Below are 18,610 nucleotides of genomic sequence, written 5' to 3' on the forward strand. Positions count from 1 at the left end.
TAAAGTCTCTCCTGCTTCGACCCCTGGGGCCGGTGCCCGGGTGGCTGGCGTGACAGGCTGCCATCCTGATGTACCTGCCACCCCAGGACAGCCAGGAACAGAGCCCACTTCTTCCTCCTCCAGCGGTCCCAGCCTCTGCTGTGGCCTGGCCTGGGTGCAAATGCTCCAGGGCGGGGGGGATTTCAGGCAGGAAGTAGGGAGGACATTGCCATGATAGGCAAGGAGACGAGACGTCAGGAAGCCCTTCAGCCCCCAAAACCCAACCCTCATTTGCCAAAGGCCTGCTACATCGTCACACTCGCCTCTGCTGTCCCCCCAGGACACATCCCTTCAAGCCTTACATTCCAAAAGGGCCTTACAGATGAGGAAACTGAGGCACCAGAGGGCTATGTGAATTGACCCATGTCCCCCATGTAATGAGCTCTGGGGCTGGAACAAGGAGCCCAGTTCTCCTGACTCTGCTCCAGGGATCTTTCTGGCATTACCCTATATGCCTCTCCTGCCCTAGAAATCGGAACGTGGGGGTGTGGGTGACCCAGAGAACATAGTTGCGTCGGGCAGGCCCGGCCTGCCTCCTTGGGCACTTGCAGGGTTTCTCGAGACTCCGCCCGGCTTGGTTTCGCTGCCCAGCCCCGCCTGCTAGAGCACAGGGAGGAGGGGCTGGGTGCCACGCCTCCTCCTGCTCACCCTATGCTGTTTGCAGGTGCCCCGGGGCCACCTGGAGTGCCCATCATCGTGCGGTACAGCTCCGCCATCGCCATCCACTGGTCCAGCGGAGACCCCGGCAAAGGGCCCATCACCCGCTACGTCATAGAGGCCAGGCCATCAGGTACACCCTGCCTCCCTCCGGAGCAGATCCCAGGCCTCGCTTTCTCCTCCTCCCAGAACCCCTCCCCCTGGCGCACGTGCGTCCTCCTGAGAAGACGCTTGGGCTGCTCCAGGTGAAGCTAGAGGTGGCCTGGGGCGAGTGGGAAACGGAGACTTGCGCGCTTAAGTCGGGGACACCCAGGGGCCCCCTGGAGAACAGCATTTAGGGCCAGGTAAGGACCAACTCAAGAAGCCAGAGGAGCAAAGCATCTGGTCCCCTCCCCTGCCTCGGTGAAACGCCGAGTCTTGCATGAGACCCTGCTGACCAGTGGCCCGTACGGAGGCCGGCTGTCCCCCGGGGGCCCTGGCTGCCTCCTTAAGGTCTGTCTCTGCCATCCTGAGTATCTCAGCAACTCCTGTAACCGCACCGACCCCTCCTGTCAAGCCTGAAACCGAATCACAAGAACTTCCAGAGCCATCAGGAGACCAGCGACGGAGAAGTCGCTCCAGGGGTCCGTTCTCAGCACTCTTGTTTTACAGTCACCGAGACACCTGCTTTTCCCGGCTCCCGTTACCCACCGGAGCCCTCGGCCGCCGCCAGCTCTGTCCGTTGCTAGGTTTCCGCTAATCGCAGGTGCCAGTGCCAGCGAAGAGCTGGAGGCTTGTTCGGGGTCCGCGGATTAGCCGGTTGAAGTTCAGAAAGGAAAACACGACTGTGCGGCTCCAGCATGAATAGCAAGTAATCATCGTCACGGGAGGCAGTCAGGCATATCGGGGCTAATACTTCTAATGGGAGCATCGCAACATCCCAGTGACAAACTTAATCCCGCGGGTAGCTGAGCGCTAATCATCTCAATGGCAAATAGTTAATGCCAGCACCTCCTCGTTGCCCTAATCTTGTGCTAATAATTGCAGTGGCACAGAGCTATCACATCTAAGCAACTCAGATCCAACGTGTAGCTGGAAGATGTGTGCGAGGTTGGCTGTCTCCCCACCCCAGATGGTCCCTCCCCTGCCCTCCAGTGCCGGCTGCTGAGTTGGCCAGGAATAAGCCGTGTGCTTCTCCCGACCAGGCCCGTGCCTATGTTTTCCATCCAAGTTAGCCAGCCGGCATGCCAGGCTATGGAATGTTGGCTCCAGACTTCCGCCCTGCTCATTTTCCAACGTTCCCTGGGTGGTCCAGCGTGGGACCCGGTGTTTCGGGGTTGGGGGCTATGACTTGGTGCACACAGGTGGGATCAAGGCGGGAGCCCTGAAGGGTCGGGACTGGGAGCCAAACCCAGGAGCTCTGACAGAGGTCGAAGGCTGCGAGGAAAGAGTGCGGGTGGAGGGCAAGGGGAAAGCCCTGCCTCCCCCTGTGGCTGCCGGAGAGCATCCCCCACCTCTGCACCCCTACCTCCCCACACGTCCTCCTGATCTCCAGGGTGGAATTGCGCCACATTGCTGGACAGAATCAGCTGACCATGCCTGCTTTCTGCAAACCCAGAACAGCCAGGCACTGCAAAGCAGGGAGGGACGCACTCAAGGTGTCTGGCCCGTAGGACCCGCCGTGCGCATCAGCCGACTCCCAGGGCTGGAGGCCCCGTTGCCCGGCCCCACCGTTTGTTTCTGTGCAGAGTGGAACAAGGTGGGTCACACAGCAGGTGGGAGGCCCCCAGCCTCTGCGGGGCAGTGGGGTCCCGGACGAGCCCAACCAGCCAGCACTGAATCAGCTGCGGGTCTCTAACGGCAGCATCCGGGATACCCGGAGGGTGTTCAGTGCCCAGAGGAGTCCGACAGCCCTAGGCCGAAACACCGGCTCTGCCACTTACGGCAGCCTGACCTTGGGAAGATAGGTTCCGCTCTCTCCCAGCCTCGGTTGCTTCATCTGTAACCTGGGGACGATGGTTCTTCCTTCTCCCCGCCATTGCCATGGGTCTGAAAAGTAAAGCCCTTAGAACCACGATGCTTGACGGATGAGGAATAAATGTCGCTGCCGTATTGGTATCACCATCGTCATAATCGTCACTGTGACTGGTACTGAAGGTGAACGAGAGAATTCAAGGTCATGGGAGGAGAGGGGACTTGCACCCTGATACTCGGATCTCAAGGCATGCAGTACTGAAATTGGGGCCCCTGACGCTATGGAAAGGTCGGGGAAGAAGGTTTGTGCTCAGTTATCCAGCCAGCTCTTAGAGGATGCGGGTGCTGGGCACTGGGCTGCAGAGACAAATCAGGTGTGGTCCTTGCCCTGGAGGGACTGCTTAGCCTTAGCAGGAGAGAGCCACTGTGTGTGTGTGAGGCAGACGCCCAGAACAAATAAGGAAGATGGAAAATGAGGCCACGCTCAGGACCCCAAGCCTTTGTGAGGACAGCAGAACGCAGACGGGGCCTCACGGCTGCCTCTGAGTTGGAGGGATCTGGACGGGTAGGACCGGAAGGCAGCTTCGGAAAGTGCCAGCACATCCTTGGTCCACAGTTCAGCGGCGACGATGGGGGTGACGGTACCTCCACTAGAGTTCCTGACGTGGGTGGATCTGTAACACGTTTGGTGAAGGAAAGAGACTCCGTCAGCCCCTGCAAGGGCCAAGCTGGAAGTAGGGGGTAGCCTATGGACCCGACAGGCGGCTCTTCCCAGAGGAGCTCAGAACCGGCGAGGAGGAACGGCGCCTCACTGAGGGGTCAGGCCGCAGCTGGGAGGCTCTTGCGAGCAGGAGGCAGGTGGGAGCTCGTCCAGGGCTGCCAGGCCACAGAATGGAGGACCTGGGAGCTCAACCCGCCACAGACCCCTGGACCCTGTGAAAAGGGTGGTCGGACGGTCTGGTCACCAAGTCAGCCCTGTCCCGGCACAGGCAGGACTCGCCGACTCTCCGGGTGCCGTTCCAGCCACGTCGGCCCTGCGTGGAGCCTCTGGCCGGGGCCCCTTCCCAGCCTGCCCGTCAGTGTGCCTACACTTCTCCTGGGCGGGCAGCACGCTCACTGCTCCTTTTGAATGCGGTGGAAATGAATTAGGTCCCAAGGGGGCAAGACCCAGAGAGCCACGGACAAAGGGGCAGGTCCGAAAAGAAAGTCAGGAGCTCAAAGGGTGGGGTGGTTAGAAACAACATGGGTAGAGAACAGGTGGAGAGCCCCTCGAAGCTTCTCTGGGCTCTCTCTCAGATCTCTTCTCCTTGGCAAGGAGGCAGCCTAGGATGGGTCCCATCCGTCGCCGCAAGTTGACCAAAGCCTCACGGGCAAGCCCCACCCCTCCTCCAGCTCTTTTAAGAAGTCTCTTCTTTTTGTCTGATGCCACTACTGTGTATATTTTGAATAGGAAGTTGGGGGGCAGGGGTCAGTGGGAGTCAGAAAAATAGAGGCCCGGTTAAGGAAAGGAGGGTACACCCACGTGATAAAAGCTTAGGCAGCCACTTAAAATCACTTTGACCAATACTTTTTAGTGACACGGAAAACGGGTAAGTTGAATTATTCTGCACAAGGGCTAAGATGCTGAGTCTCTTCCTGTGGCTGGGGGTATTGGGTTGCTTGTGACAATATTTTCTGCGTACCACACATCTTTTTAATGTTTTACGGATATTTTAATAAAGGGAACAAAGGGTCAGAGACTCCAAAAAGGCATCTTTGTCAAAACATCTGCTGGGATTGTGTTGAGGGGACAGACCAGACAGGTTCTGCTCTCAGGGGAACAGGTGGGATGGGAGGGGCTCTCCCTCATAGGGCGCCTCCCTCCCGATGTTCTTGCAGACGAGGGGCTATGGGACATCCTCATCAAAGACATCCCCAAGGAGGTGACCTCCTACACGTTCAGCATGGACATCCTGAAGCCGGGCGTGAGCTATGACTTCCGGGTCATCGCCGTCAACGACTACGGCTTCGGCACCCCCAGCAGCCCTTCCCAGTCTGTGCCAGGTACTGCCTGTGGGGCTGGGTGAGGGCACCCCATGGAATAGCCTTGTGGCAGAGACTGGTGCTGGGCAAAGAAGACAGAGGCAGGCAGCATAACGCCAGCAGCATTGGGGCGGGAGCTAAAAGGCATTGTCTTCTCAATTCTCCAAGGCAGGGAGCCTGGGCCAGGGCCTGAGTTAGTTTTGAGATCCACAGGAAGCTGGGGCGGTGCGTCTTTGGGGTTCCTTTACAAAGATTCCAGAAGCCCTGGGCAGGAGGCTCAGTGGGGCTTGTGGACAAATCAGTGGACCCAAGATGAGAGCTTCCGTGAGCTCATCACCCAGGAGATTCACCCAGGCCATAAACTGTGTGTTTCCATGGAAGCCGCCCCCAAAAACAGAGTCAGCAGCCCGGGGAGCAGTGCCCAGAGCTGGGGGGATAGGACTCCTATCCCTCCCCCTTTTCCTCTCATCTTCCCATCCAACATGTCTCAGAGGACTCACATGCCAAAACCCATGACCCCAAATCCAGTCACTAACCAAGTTTTAATATCAGGGCCCCTTCTGTCAAGGCAGAAATATAGCTCAGAATTTTCATCCACTGGGTGAGTCTCAGAAACCCGGCTGCCTCCCTCCTCCCACATACATTCTTCCTTGTTGGGTTGATAGAACCAGATCATGGGAAATAGTAGAGTGAGCCCCTCATCAGGCAGCCCCCGGATCAGAAGTGGCTGGGTACAAAAAGCATGGTAGTGAGAGGGGCCCCCGGGTGGCTCAGTCGGTTAAGCGTCCCACTTCAGCTCAGGGCATGATCTCGTGGCTCGTGAGTTCGAGCCCCGCATCGGGCTCTGTGCTGACAGCTCAGAGCCTGGAGCCTGCTCCGGATTCTGTGTCTCCCTCTCTCTCTCTGCCCCTCCCCCACTCATGCGCACATGCTCGCTCTCTCTCTCTCTCTCTCTCTCTCTCTCTCTCTCAAAAATAAATAAACATAAAAAAAAAGAAAAAGGCATGATACTGGGGGCTTTGAAAGAAGCAGAGCCCTGGCTGGAGGAAGCATTCTAAAGACCCACTCACGTCCACCTTCCTGGTTCTCCCCCACTTTCTGCCACCAGAGAAAGATTGAGCCCTGCCCCCAGAGAGAAGCTCTCACAGGCCTACCACAGGCCAGACAGCTACTTTTCCAATACAAAGCTGGGTCTGCCTGCCAAGGTAGCCCTTAGGCCGTGGGTGGCAAGAGCCGGGGCGGGGGGAAAGGAAAAGAAAAAAGGAAAACTAGCAAGTGTATGGCCATTTCTCCCTCCTGTGTCCTCAGCAGACAACACTAATCAATCCCAGCACTCTCTCCCAGTGAGTCCAGAAGCAACTACATGGCTGCTTCCCCTCCTGTGTCCTCAGCAGACATCACTAATCAATACCAACACGAGCACTCTCTCCCAGTGAGTCCAGAAGCACCTCAGAACTAAAAGCATCCTTTGACCAACAACAGAAGAGAGCAGGCGCCTGAGCTAAAACTGTCCCCCAGTCAGTGACCCGTGTCTTAGGGTCTCCCCCATGGAGACGGCATGCACCCGGCCTACTGAGAGCCAGGTGGTGGGGTCCCGGCTGGAGTGGGAGGTTTGGAGGCAGGAGGGGGCTGAGCACCCTGGACTTAACCCCCCCACCCGTGTCCCAGCTCAGAAAGCCAACCCGTTCTACGAGGAGTGGTGGTTCCTGGTGGTCATTGCCCTCGTCGGCCTCATCTTCATCCTGCTGCTGGTATTCGTGCTCATCATCCGGGGCCAGAGCAAGAAGTATGCCAAGAAGACCGACTCGGGTGAGCTGGCACCAAGCCCCGCCGGCTGGACGGGACTCCCGTGGGCCTGCCTCCCCTTGTGGCAAGGTTGAGGGGGCTGGGCGTTCTCTCTCTCCTAGGGATGCACCTGCTCTGATGGGCGGGGCGGCCCGGGGCCCCTGCACGCGGTCTCCGTGGTATGGTTTAGTCCCCTCGAACAAGAGAGCCAGGCGGGAGAGGGGAGGTCACCGGTCTAAAGGGACGGCCCGAGTGACTGGATGCTGTCTCCCCCGCCCCCACTGCCCACCCAGGGAACAATGCCAAGTCTGGTGCCCTGGGCCATGGGGAGATGATGAGCTTGGATGAAAGCAGTTTCCCCGCCCTGGAACTCAACAACCGGAGGCTCTCTGTCAAGAACTCCTTCTGCCGGAAGAACGGCCTGTACACCAGGTAAAGGGATCTCTGCGTTGGGAGTCGGGGGGTGGCCGGAGGATGGAGGTTTGGGGGCCCGCAGTGCCCGGGGTGTGGAGGACTCTTGGGGAGGGCACAGGGCACGCAGGGCCCACTGGGCCTCCCTGTCCCGGAAATGGCATTCACGCTCAGGGGCCGGGAATGGTCAGCCGGGCCCGGGAGGCACATCCGGGATCTGGGAGCCAGAGCCTAGTATGAGAGCGCAGTGGGGGAAACGCCACAAGGAGGTGGCGACAAAGGGTTTCTGCCAATGCCAGCGCAATGCAAAGGGCTTATACAACTTCGCACGCGAGCCCCCTGCTGTTTGGAGCCAGCTGCTCCTGGCGGCGGGTCCGGAAGCCATGAGAGCTACTTTGCCCCAACAGTGAGGGGGACGCAGCACAGGTAGGTCTAGGCAGGCACACCTGAGCGGGAGGTACCGGGAGGCCCCTCGGTATTGCTCACGCCTTGCCCATCTCCTCCCAATTCTGGGAAGAAAGGGCACTCAGAATGTGGACACCCTCTCCCCTGGTCCTTGCTCCTGCATCTTCTAGAACAATTTTCTCCTACTTACCCACAAGTCCACGCTCCCAGCATCGCCCTCAAAGGGCGGCATCTGAGAACAGCCAACCAGGAAAGGTCCAGGCTGGCAGTGCGCCCGGTTCCTGTTTCCTCCTGAATTCTCTCCAACCCTGGGTCCCCCTCCCCCCACCCCACTCCCCGTGGCAGGCTGGGCTGTGCACCTCCAAGGGCAAGGGCAGCTGCCGGGGCCCACCGGACCCTCACCTGATGTGATCTGGCAGTTTTATGCCCCCGGGAGCTCAGGAGAGATTGGGGGGCTGCGGCCCAGGAGCGCCTGTCTCTGGCCTCGGCCCTCTTAACATTCCCAGCTCGTCGGAGGTGCACGCCGGCCAGGCGCGCAGCTCACAAAGCTTCCCTCTGTCTGGTCCTGGAGGAAAGAGGCCATGTGTGTGTTCCTCGGGAGGACAGAGGGAGGGGCACACAGGCCGGCGGGCCCGGCTCTCATCCCCCGCCAGATCTAGCTTTCCAAAGAAAGAGCCATTTGAGGCCGAGGTGGGGGCCCGGCCTGTCCACCGCAGCCCCGCCAGGCTGGCTCCGGGGCTCTGCCACATGGAACAAGGGGGCGTTTCACAGACGGCCTGGCCTCGCCTGCTTCTCACGCCCCCAGAGTACACACACCGCGGCCCCTGCGTGCCCCCTACACTGCTGTGTGTACACAGAAGTCCCGTTTGCATCAAACCAGCCTCGGGCTCTGGGAGTCTGACCCAGCCCTGGTGACACTGTCGGCCCCCCGAACCTGCCTCCACTCACCCTACTTGCGGCCAAGATCGTGTTAGCCCGGCACCCCGTTTCCTCCCCCCTCCCGACGTCACATGTTTGCCCATCTCGTCTACACAAGACTGCAGCCAGTGCTGTTACTGTTTTATTTGTAACTAGTTAAGGAGGCAGCTCCGTTATTTAGAACGAAATCAGTACAGATTTAGCACGAGAGGTTGGAGGTGGTAGGGAGGTTGCTTGTGACTTGTTCCCAGGCCGCGGGATTGTTCTCAGAGAGCATTTCTGCAGCAAGGGCACTGCCGGCCCCTGGGGGGAGCAGCTGGCGTTCAGAGCCACAGTTCCAGAACACCTGGGCAGATCTCGGGGCATGAGACCACCCCCGCTCCAAGGCCCTGAGGAAGCACAAACAGGGCAGAGTCACGAACGACTCCAGCCACCTGCTCGGCGCCCGGCCCACCGCCCTCACCCCCAGCTCAGGGGGCTCAGGAAAGCACGGCCCTTGCCTCCAGCCTCTGGGCGCCCATGGCGGGCGGGCTGCTCGGTGCCGCGTGCTGTGTGTTCGAACAGGTGAAGTAGAGCCAGGCCTCTAACTCAGCGGGCAGCGCACTTTCTCGAAGGCTGATTGTCAAAGGTGGAGCAGGACTTGGCGCCCGGAGTTCATTTCTGGTCTCTGAGCAGATCAGGAGGGAAAAGGCCGTGGTTTCCCTTTTTCTCCTGACCCTTGGCGTTAACCCTCTGAAGCTCCCTTGGTGAGTTCAAGAGTGACGCGGGGAGCTGGTCTGCGCAGGCACGCCGGCCTCACCTGGGATTCCGACTCGGGGGTCTCAGGGGGCTCTGCCGAGTGATCCCAGTGCCCGAGGCCTTGAAACCACAAGTGGAGGATCGAGTGGGGTGCTGCCCCTCCCCGTTTCCCTGAAGCTGGTTCAGGAGGTTGGTCCCAACTGAGCCTCTCCCACCCCTGGAGGGGCCCCCAGCCCAAGGCTCCGCTGTCCGAGGAGCAGACACAGAGAGCAACAGCGCGGGACAGACCCGTCGAGGGCCCCTGCCCTTCCCGGCCCCGCAGTGGCCTCTCCAGCCACAGCGGCAGCTCTGGGAAAGGCTGGCTCTCAGCGTCCCTTCCGCTCCCTCTTAGATCTCCTCCCCGGCCCAGCCCGGGCAGCCTCCACTACTCCGACGAGGACGTGACCAAGTACAACGACCTCATCCCGGCAGAGAGCAGCAGCCTGACCGAGAAGCCCTCAGAAATCTCCGACTCTCAGGTGAGGGGCAGGGGGGCCAGGCGCCCCGGAGAGGGGAGTGGAGCGGCCCCTTCTGAGAGTGCGGCCCGTCACATGGGCCTCCTTTCCTCCTTTCCTTTCTGGAGCCGCAAAGACGGAGGGGTCGTATGTGAACCAGCCGTCCCCTCCCAAGCTCTGCTCAGAGTTTGCTCCAGGGCTGACGGGGCCCTATAACCTTGACTAGATGTGAGACCCCACCCCCACCCCCCGCCCCGCCAAGAACACAGTCCTCTAGGGTTTCCAGCATCTCCCCACATGCTCTGGCCTGCAAAGGATCTCGTGGAAGCAAGGGGAAGGAGCCCTGCATTGCCAGAGCCTGGAGAATGGCTGAATGTAGCTAGTTAGGGTCAGAATGAACTCTAGAAACTGAGGGCCAGAAGCTCTGGAGCCCCGAGGCTGGGAAGCAGTACACATTAGTGAGGCCTTAGGCTTTGGAGATTCAGACCTGAGTTTCCATCCTGACTCTGCTGCCCGCCAGCCCGGGCATCCTGGGTTTGGTAGGTAACCTCTTTGGGCCTCAGTTTCTCCATCTGTTCTACAGGCAGGGATGCTAACGGGCGCTGTCATGGGGCTGTGGGACTGCTGAGGTTAAGGCACAGAGAAGCGTAGCACAGCGCACACGGCAACTGTTCGATAAATGTCAGCTTTTTTTTTTTAATTTTTTTTTTCAACGTTTATTTTTGAGACAGAGAGAGACAGAGAGAGACAGAGCATGAATGGGGGAGGGTCAGAGAGAGGGAGACACAGAATCCAAAACAGGCTCCAGGCTCCGAGCTGTAAGCACAGAGCCCGATGCGGGGCTTGAACTCACGGACTGCGAGATCATGACCCGAGCCGAAGTCGGCCGCCCAACCGACTGAGCCACCCAGGCGCCCCGATAAATGTCAGCTTTTATGTGAAGGAAGGACATGGTGCCTCTGGGAGAGACACAGAGCTTGAGAGAGGCTGCCATTAGGTGGACCACATGGGGACACTGTCCCAGACTATGGGGACAGGGGGGTTGAGTGCATTCCAATGAAGTTATGTCATGGCCTCCCACCCAGCCCTCTTGGCCTCGGCCAAGCCTGGTGGTTGCCCAGGGAGGGGCCGAGAAAGGCCACTGCGTCCCACACCCTAGACCTTTATGCCCAGTCCTGGGAGAGGCCAAGGAAGAAGAGATGCCAGCAGGGAACAAGGCTGTCGGCCGGGTAGGTGGTGCCAGCATGCCCGGGTTCCGGTTGTGGGCCCAGTAGACCAAGGGCCTCTGGCTCACTGCTGTTTTGTTCAGCTCCAGGGTTACTGATGGGCTTGGCAGAGCAAACAAGGCTGGAGCTAACACCCCAGCTCTGAGCTGGCAGGGACAGAGACCCCAACTTAGCCTGGCTGACACAGGAACTCACACAATTCAGGTTATGGCGTCTTGTTACAAGTATTTAACTCTCTGCGGCCATATGCATCCTGGGACTTGTGAGGCCATGCTTCACTCAAGCATGATTCTTCTTTCTTTCTCTCCAAAATGGCAATGGGCATTTAGGCTCTAGGCACTCAAGGTAAAATTCAAAAAAATACAGCCCGTGAGGCTGTAACAGAAGGCCCCTTAAGCCACACTCCTGTCTCTGGAGAGCAAAGGCAGTGGCCAGCAGGGGGGACTCTCCTTCCTGCTTTGATCAGCCTCCTTCGTCCTTCTATAGAGAGCATCATTCATGCACAGTCGTTGGCTGGGCACTGACCTTTCAGGGAGGGAGCCCTCTGAGTGCAAAAGACATTGCCCAGATGTCTTCAGATGGCCCAGGGCCATCTCCTCAAGAGTCGGGAGGAGCCTCCCCCAGGATGCGGAGCTGGTCCCTAAGACCAGCCACCCACCCCCACCTCGAAGGAGTTGCTGAGAGAAGAAACCTCATCCGAAGACCATCCTACTTCCGTCACGCCCACTCAAGGCGGGCAGAGTCCCTAGACTCCCCCACTTTGCCACTGGTGTCTTTTGTTCGACACAAGCCCACCGCTTGAATGCACTTTCCATAGCCATCTGGAACCAGTCACCTTCAGGGAGCACGTGCCCCGGAGAGGGGAGGCCTCCCGGTTCCAGAAGCCAGTTGTCACAGCAGAACACCCACGTTCCCTTTCAGGGGCAGCAGTGGACCACAGCCTGGGCCTAGAGCTCCGCCTGTGGACTTTAGGATGGTTTGGGGTTTGATCTGGAGCTCAGCAGGGTTGAGTTGAGTTTACTTATTCTGAAAGCAAAGTTCCATGCAGTCAGGGACTTGTGACCGTCCCGAGGTCTATTACCTCCCCGGTGCCCTTCTTGGCACATGGGGCATGGGCACTCTGCACACTGGTGTCAGGCATGAAAGGGTCATTGGAGAAGCTGGCCAAGCTAGTCCAGACCTAGTAGGCTAGCAAGAGAGAGATGCAAAGGTTCACAGTTGTAAAGCTGTTCCTTTTAGACCAAGGCCAGAAGCACACATTCAGAGCGATCCTTCAGAGTGACACAGATGGCCGTGGCCACACCACCTGGGGCTGCACCCATCATCCCATGTGCCTCACCACTTTGTAATCACAGCGAGCCTCCGAGCGGCCTTTGTGTCATCTTTTTTGTCCAGATGGGGAAACTGAGGCTCACAGAGCTCCGCTGAGTTGGCTCAGGCCCCACAGCCAGAAGGTGCAAACCCAGGATCCCAGCGCCCGAGTCACAGAGGCAGACCTTGCACACGGGCCTTCTGACACAGAGCCCAGCTTGGCCCCCCGGCCCTACCCTGTCCCAAAGCTGGTGATGTCACCCTTGTGGCAGACCCTCCTGGAAGGGCCTTCAGAACCAGCTGATGAGACGCTCTTGAGAACAAATAACTGTGGATTTTCCTTAAACACAAACAACAACTCAAGCCCGTCTTCAAAGGATAAAGATACACGCTCAGAGGAAAGTGCTAGACGCATTAAGGTGGTCCCCAGGACAGGTGCCCTCGCCGCTTTGAACAGCAGATTGCTCAGGTGGTCATCCAGCCCCATCAGAGGGTGGCTTGGAATCAGAGACACTCATCTGAAAAGCAGCAGCACGTAGTTGTGGCTGATGCACGGCCCCGGGCTGGAATCCGGCTCCTTCCCCTACTGACTCCGGGATGGGGAGGGGTCCTGCGCGGCCCAGACCCACACAGCACGGTGGCCCCCTTTCCGAAGGGCTGTTCTCAGGAGTACGTGACATGGGATGGAGTCGGGCCCCTGCAGAGCCAGGCTGGTCACGGGGGCCTCGGCAATGGCAGTCGGGATCATCTGGGTCTGTTTGCTCTGGAATGGTTCTTGAAAACCAGGCACTTGGCTTTAGGGTCCACTGCAGGTAGTACAGGATCCAGGAGGCTGTCCCCAGAGCATTGGTATCTTCAGAGGTGCAAGGATCAGGAGGCCCCCGGGACTATTCAGCCATCAGTCGCTCACGTCCCCCAGGCCCAGGGCGCCAGGACCGTTAAGTGTGCCGTTGTCACAATGTTGAATTGTTTCCATACCTGTTGGGAAAGAGCCACCACCCTGAGCCCCTACGTGTCACCGAGAGAACCCCAAGCAGACTGCTCTGTGACTCTGCCCCTACAGGCTCAGCAAACAGAGGACAGGGCCCTGCTTCAGCCAGGAGCCTTGCCTGGTTGCCTCCGGGGTCACATCAAACTTTGTGTCTTAACAGCTAAGGAGGCCTGATGTCTGCCCCCGCCCAGGGCAGAGAGGGCGACTCGGGGGTGGGGGGGGGGGGTTGCGGCAGGGGGCACACGCTGACTTCTCCTCAACACTCAGTTCTTGAGCCTGTACTCCAGGGACAGAGAGGTGATGGAGACAGGACCCTGCCTCCAAGGAGCTGCTCGTGGGCCAGAGGGGATAGACGTGGACACAGAGCGGCTGGTCTCCCTCTGATGCCCTTGCTGAAAACATAAATAAGCAGATCCGATTACTACCCGCTCGCCTCTGCGACTTACAGTTTGGGGCTCCAGGCGGGTGCTCCCCAGTCTGCCCGCCTGGGATGGCTTCTGGAGGGGCATCCTTGAGGGTCAGCAGGCACATGGGCCCCCCCGGCCCCGTTTCAACTGCTCTGGAGAATGAGGGCCTGACTTTTTGAAGTATACCCTTCCCCCTGCATCCTCTGAGAGTGGCTTTTCCATATGCTGCCTGGTTTCTCTTCCAAGTCAGACCACCCAAAAGTGACAACCCAACATTGGCAGAAATCTGCCCGGCCCTCTCCCTGTGATAGGGTAATAAACAAAAGTCCGCGTTGCTTATAAACAAACGCGCATGACAAGATGTTAAGAAGTGGTTTAACGGGGCTGTGGGAAGACTGGGGCTGGGAGGGCTGTCCCCGGAGGGGTGTTGGTGAAGGGGCTTCCAGGCTGGGGGTGGGGGGTGGGGGTGCAGGAAACAAAGGCTGGGGTTTGAAAACCCATAGCTTGTTTGATATAACTTCTGAAAACAAAGCATGGCTGCATTCCAACGTCATTTTCAAACTAAGAGCCCAAGTATGGGAGAAAAATTATATAGCACACAAGTAAATCTCAATGGAAAAGGAGTTTCTCGGCCCAGGGCACGCCTCTTCTAATAAATACTCAGTCTCTGTGACTTCCTGGGCAGCCCCAGGAAACTCATTGCAGTGAAATTAAGCCTATGTGGAAAAGTAAGAAAACAGACAGGACAAATTAGGTTTTCTGTAACACTTTTGAGCACCCAGTCATTAATGGTGAATGTTTACGGAGCCCTTCCCGGCGGCCAAGAATGACTCTAGGGATTGTTCCAGAATGGCACACTTAACCTTCACAGCCCCCTGCAAAGCCCGGCGGGGTTATCTATTGCATGAGTCAGGGAGCCACCAATGACGAAGCCAGGCCCGCCTGAGACCCGCTACGCACCTATTGTGCGCCATGCTGGGGGTGGGCCCTGTGTGGCCATCTTGCTGGTTTGTCCTCCTTGGGACCCGTTCATTCCTTCCTTGCTGCATTTATTCAACAGCGAATTCTTCTGCACCCACGAAGCAGTACCAGGCACCGTTTCCATGTGGCAGCTATAGTGGTGAGCAGGACCGACTCTCAGGGACGTTGCCTTAACCGCGTTATGATCCATTAGGGAAGACCACGTGCGTCGAATACTCACGTGTTTTCACGTATTAAAATTTTACGGCGCCACGCCATAATTTTCAGGAGGAAAATGGGAAACAAAAGGCTTCCTGTCTCCTGGGGTGCTGCCCTCTGAGGTATCTTGGGGGGAAGGTCCCATCCTCCTGGAGGTTCCCAGAGGGCTGCCTGGAGGAGGTGGCATTTCAGCTGGGCCTCGGGCCTCACTCAGAGTGCGAACGGGACTGGGTCATGCAGAGAAGGGAGGAGCCGGGCAGGTTTGCAGGTGTGCGTTTGGCCGAGTGGTTCTGACAACCCCTCCCTCGGAGTGTCTCCGGTCTTTTATCAGTGTTCGCCTCTTGGGTTGGGCCGTGAGTCTAAGAGATTCACTGGGGCCCATCTCCGGCTTCTCCTTAGCCTGACCCATACAGGCCCAGGAAGCCCAGGCTTGTGCCAAACTAGAAACACACTACGGGCAGGGCAGAGGGAGCCCGGAGGAAAGAGGCAACGCTACATGTGGGGCCCCTGCTTTGTGCCAAGTCCTGCACTGTGCACGTTCTCATTTCAAATCCAGTCGCCCCACCAGGCAAGTTGCAGGATTCCCAGTTAACAGCCGGGGACACTGAGGCTCAGAGGGGTCAAGTAGCTTGCCCTTAATCACAGAGCTTAGAAGTGGGGGCAATCCCCACTGCCTCAGGCCCCGCTGAGCTGGCATTTTTAAAAAGACATTCCTGGGAGGGGTGCCTGGGTGGCTCAGTCTGTTGAGAATCTGACTCTTGATTTGGGCTCAGGTCATGATCTCACGGTTCGTGGGCTCAAGCCCCACATCGGGCTCTGTGCTGATGGGGCAGAGCCTGCTTGGGATTTTCTCTCTCTCTCTCTCTCTCTCTCTCTCTCTCTCTCTCTCTGCCTTCCATCACTTGCACTCTTTCTCTCTCTCAAAAATAAACATGAAAGAAAGGAAGAAAAGAAAGAAAGAAGACAAAAAAGACAGAAAAAAGAAAGAAAGAACAAGGACATTCCTGGGAGGTTTCTAGCTGTTTTAGTACAAGGAGCCCAGATGCCTGACAAAATTGCTCCTTGTGGGGGCTTCTAGAGAGGGAGACACTCAGCACATCCCCCCACCTCTGATGCGCAGGAGAGGCCCCCTGCTTCCAGGGGAAGGGCGTCCAAGGGACTGATTGTAGAGCTGGCCTCAGCCTAGACGGGTGCAGGGAGCCCCTGGGCCACGGCGGCTCCAGCTTCCAGCCTCCAAAGGAGCCGCACAGGGGACCTCCTGTCACCTGGGGCAGCACAGTCCCACCAGACTTCAGGAGATTCGGCAAGATGAGCGCACCCTGCCTGGCCCCTACGTCCCTGCCGCTGTGCTGGCAACAGCGGGAGACCAAAAAGCTCTCCTCTGCCCCCCTCTCTTTTGTTGCCGGCTCTTCCCCGGGGCGTCCCTCCCGCCGACCCCCTCCCCGCGCCCCTCCGCTCCCCTCCGCTCCCCTCCGCTCCCCTCCGCAGGCCCGGTAATTGCTGATTGAGTGGCTTTGAGGAGCTGTTAAGAGGCCCGGAGCTGGAGCAGTCGCCTGATTGCCTGGCGGCCTGGTGGGACTGCCCGTGAAAGGTCCCCTTTGTGCTGGGTCGGTTACTGGGAAGCTGCATTCAATTACGCGCGAGAGTTGAAAGCCCGAATGGGCGCCCTGGGTCCCCCCACCCTCGCTCGCTTTCTTCCCTTCTCACCCCACCCCCCTGCAGAAAAGAAACAGATGTTCCAGGAGAGGGAAGCGGGAGAGCAGAGCAAATGCAAAGGCCGCCTCCCTGGCTGCGGAGAGCTGGGGGCGGGGCGGGCGCGCCTCCAGCCCCCTGCACCTCCCCCACCCCCACCCCCGCTGCCGCTCTGGGTTCCGTCGCTTTTCCACCCCCGTCCGAGTGCGGAATGCCGACCGTAATCATTAGCACGAATGGGCTCTGGGGTCTGGGCCCCCAGGAGGACCAGAGAGGCCCATCCCCCCTAGTGATGCTTCACTTTGCAGGACAGGAGCTGAACATTCTTCTTCCTTGCCAGCCACCTGAGCATTGAGTCGGCCTCCACTGCCCCTCCTCCTTCTGATCCCTCCTTGGGGGCTTCCAGGCCTTCGCACCCAGACCCACCTCGCTGTCTCCCCAGTAACACCTTTTACAACGTTCCATCATTTCACCCTGTGAGCTGCAGGCGTCTACCCATTTTACAGACAAGGATTACCGAGGCTGAGAGAGGCCAAGTGATGCATCCCAGACTTCACCTAGCTAGCTAGCTAGCGAGGGACAGAGTCGGTGATGGAGACTGGCTTCTGGGGCCGGCCAAAGTTCTAGAACCTCTACCAATGACACTACCAACTCTTCAAGCCAGTTGGTGGGGGCCCTCCCGGAGAGACCTGTCTCACAGAGAGAAGTGTGGGGTGCCCCCTTCCACCACCCAACACTTACAGACCCTCGCTGCTCCTGCACCAGAGCCCCCCCACCCCAGCCCCCTGCCTCGTGGCATCCACCATGGCTTGCTCAGACTTCTCCCACCTCTGGGCGGCCTCCCTGCGGCCTCAGGCATCGGGTGCCCAGCCCTCAGCCTCCTCCCCACTCTTGGCATATGGAGCCCCTGTCTGTACTGCCCTTTTGTTCCCTCCTGGCTGGCAGCTGGGCAGTAGGCAAAGAAAGGGGCTTGTATTGTGCTGCGCTGCGTCATGGGGACACCGAGGGACTTTCCATTGTCTCTACTGCCAAGAGGACTGAGGTCCTGGGAGCCTGTGCAGGGTGGTGGTAAGGAGAGCATCTCTACGGAGGGATGAGGTGGAGGAGGGGAGGCGGCAGATGACGTAAATTTGCAGATGGACTAGGGTGTATGTCATCCCCACGGGGAGGTTAGAGGGGCTCTCATTCCCATCTTGTGACCTCCAGGCAGGAGCGGGGTGGAGCATATGTAGGCTTTGGAAAATCAGGCAGACCTGAGTCCCCTAGCGCATCATCTCTTGGGGCAATCCCTCATCCTCTCTGCCTTGGTGTTCTCAGCACTTCCAGAGCAATAGCAGTGACGGGGCCGAGGTGTGAGAGTTCAGTACAGTCTCCTGACGGAGCACCTGCTCCCGCGGCTGGCACCGCTATAGTTCTGTACATTCTAGCTCTTTCTCATGAAGGGGCTGGATGCCATACAGGACTTGGGGTTCCGGAGAGCAAGTGCACATTGCCCCTCCCCATAGCTCAGACCCCTTGGGGCAAGGTCAACAACTCTCCGTTTGCTCTGCCTGTAATGCAGGACACAGCTAGTCATCCCAGACTCGTTGATATTGGGTTCACTGGTCTACTTGGTACAGCTTTACCCAAAGTATGTTGATAAAATTTACCGCCTCCATGTATTAGCTGGGCAGGGACGCGGCGACCTGAGCGAGGCCTTCTGAGCCTCACTAAAATCAGAGCGCATCTCTTCCAGAGAGTTCTAAGCGTGTTCCCATCTGTCCTCTTCTTAGTTCTCAAAACATTGCTGGGAGCCTGGGGTGGGGGAGGGGCACATGATATTTTTAGCTCCACGATTCAGATCCGAACCAGGGAACGCTGTTTTACTTCGCAACCCGGCCTGACTCTTGGCTGGTTCCCCCTCAGGCAGCTGGAGCTATGGTGAGGACACCAAAGTTATCGACAGTTTTAAGAAAAACTGAATATGTTGTATTTATCAGGGAAAGCTACAGGGTAATCATCGTGTGAAATTCAGAGCTATTGTTGATATTTTTCTCATGCTCATTTTATAAATGGATGTTGCTTTTATTCTGGATCACAACGTGGGTGAGCACCAGCGTCCTTTCAGTGCCAGGAGCCTCTCCAAGTCTGGCCCTGGCTTTGTCCCCAGTCACACAGTAAGTCAGAGGTAGACCGAGATTGGAACTCAGTACATCCTACATGAATAGCTGTCCTAAAATGTAGGCTTTGTTCCTATTCAGGTATGGCAAGGCCAGGAGATCAGGAGATGATTGTCCCGGGGAAAAAAATTATTATTCACAGTTCCCAAGAAGAGGGGACCCATCACACCATGCAGGGCCATTCAGGAAAGCACTAGGGTCCCCCAGAGGCAGAGAAAGCAGG

At 58.1% G+C, this 18,610-nt stretch overlaps 1 protein-coding gene across 2 annotated transcripts in view; it reads left to right on the plus strand.

Moving 5' to 3' along the window:
* The window catches only part of SDK2 (sidekick cell adhesion molecule 2), a 264,995-nt gene that overhangs the window by 241,334 nt on the left and 5,051 nt on the right, over positions 1-18,610 (plus strand). For both annotated transcript variants that reach the window (XM_053893046.1, XM_053893047.1), the window contains 5 exons: positions 704-829; positions 4,528-4,692; positions 6,340-6,480; positions 6,750-6,888; positions 9,320-9,446. In XM_053893046.1, coding sequence (XP_053749021.1) covers positions 704-829; positions 4,528-4,692; positions 6,340-6,480; positions 6,750-6,888; positions 9,320-9,446 — 698 coding nt within the window. The remainder of the gene's footprint in view (positions 1-703; positions 830-4,527; positions 4,693-6,339; positions 6,481-6,749; positions 6,889-9,319; positions 9,447-18,610) is intronic.

Source organism: Panthera pardus, unplaced genomic scaffold (genome assembly GCF_024362965.1).
Source record: "Panthera pardus isolate Hobbes unplaced genomic scaffold, ASM2436296v1 HiC_scaffold_3, whole genome shotgun sequence".
NCBI lineage: Eukaryota > Metazoa > Chordata > Mammalia > Carnivora > Felidae > Panthera > Panthera pardus.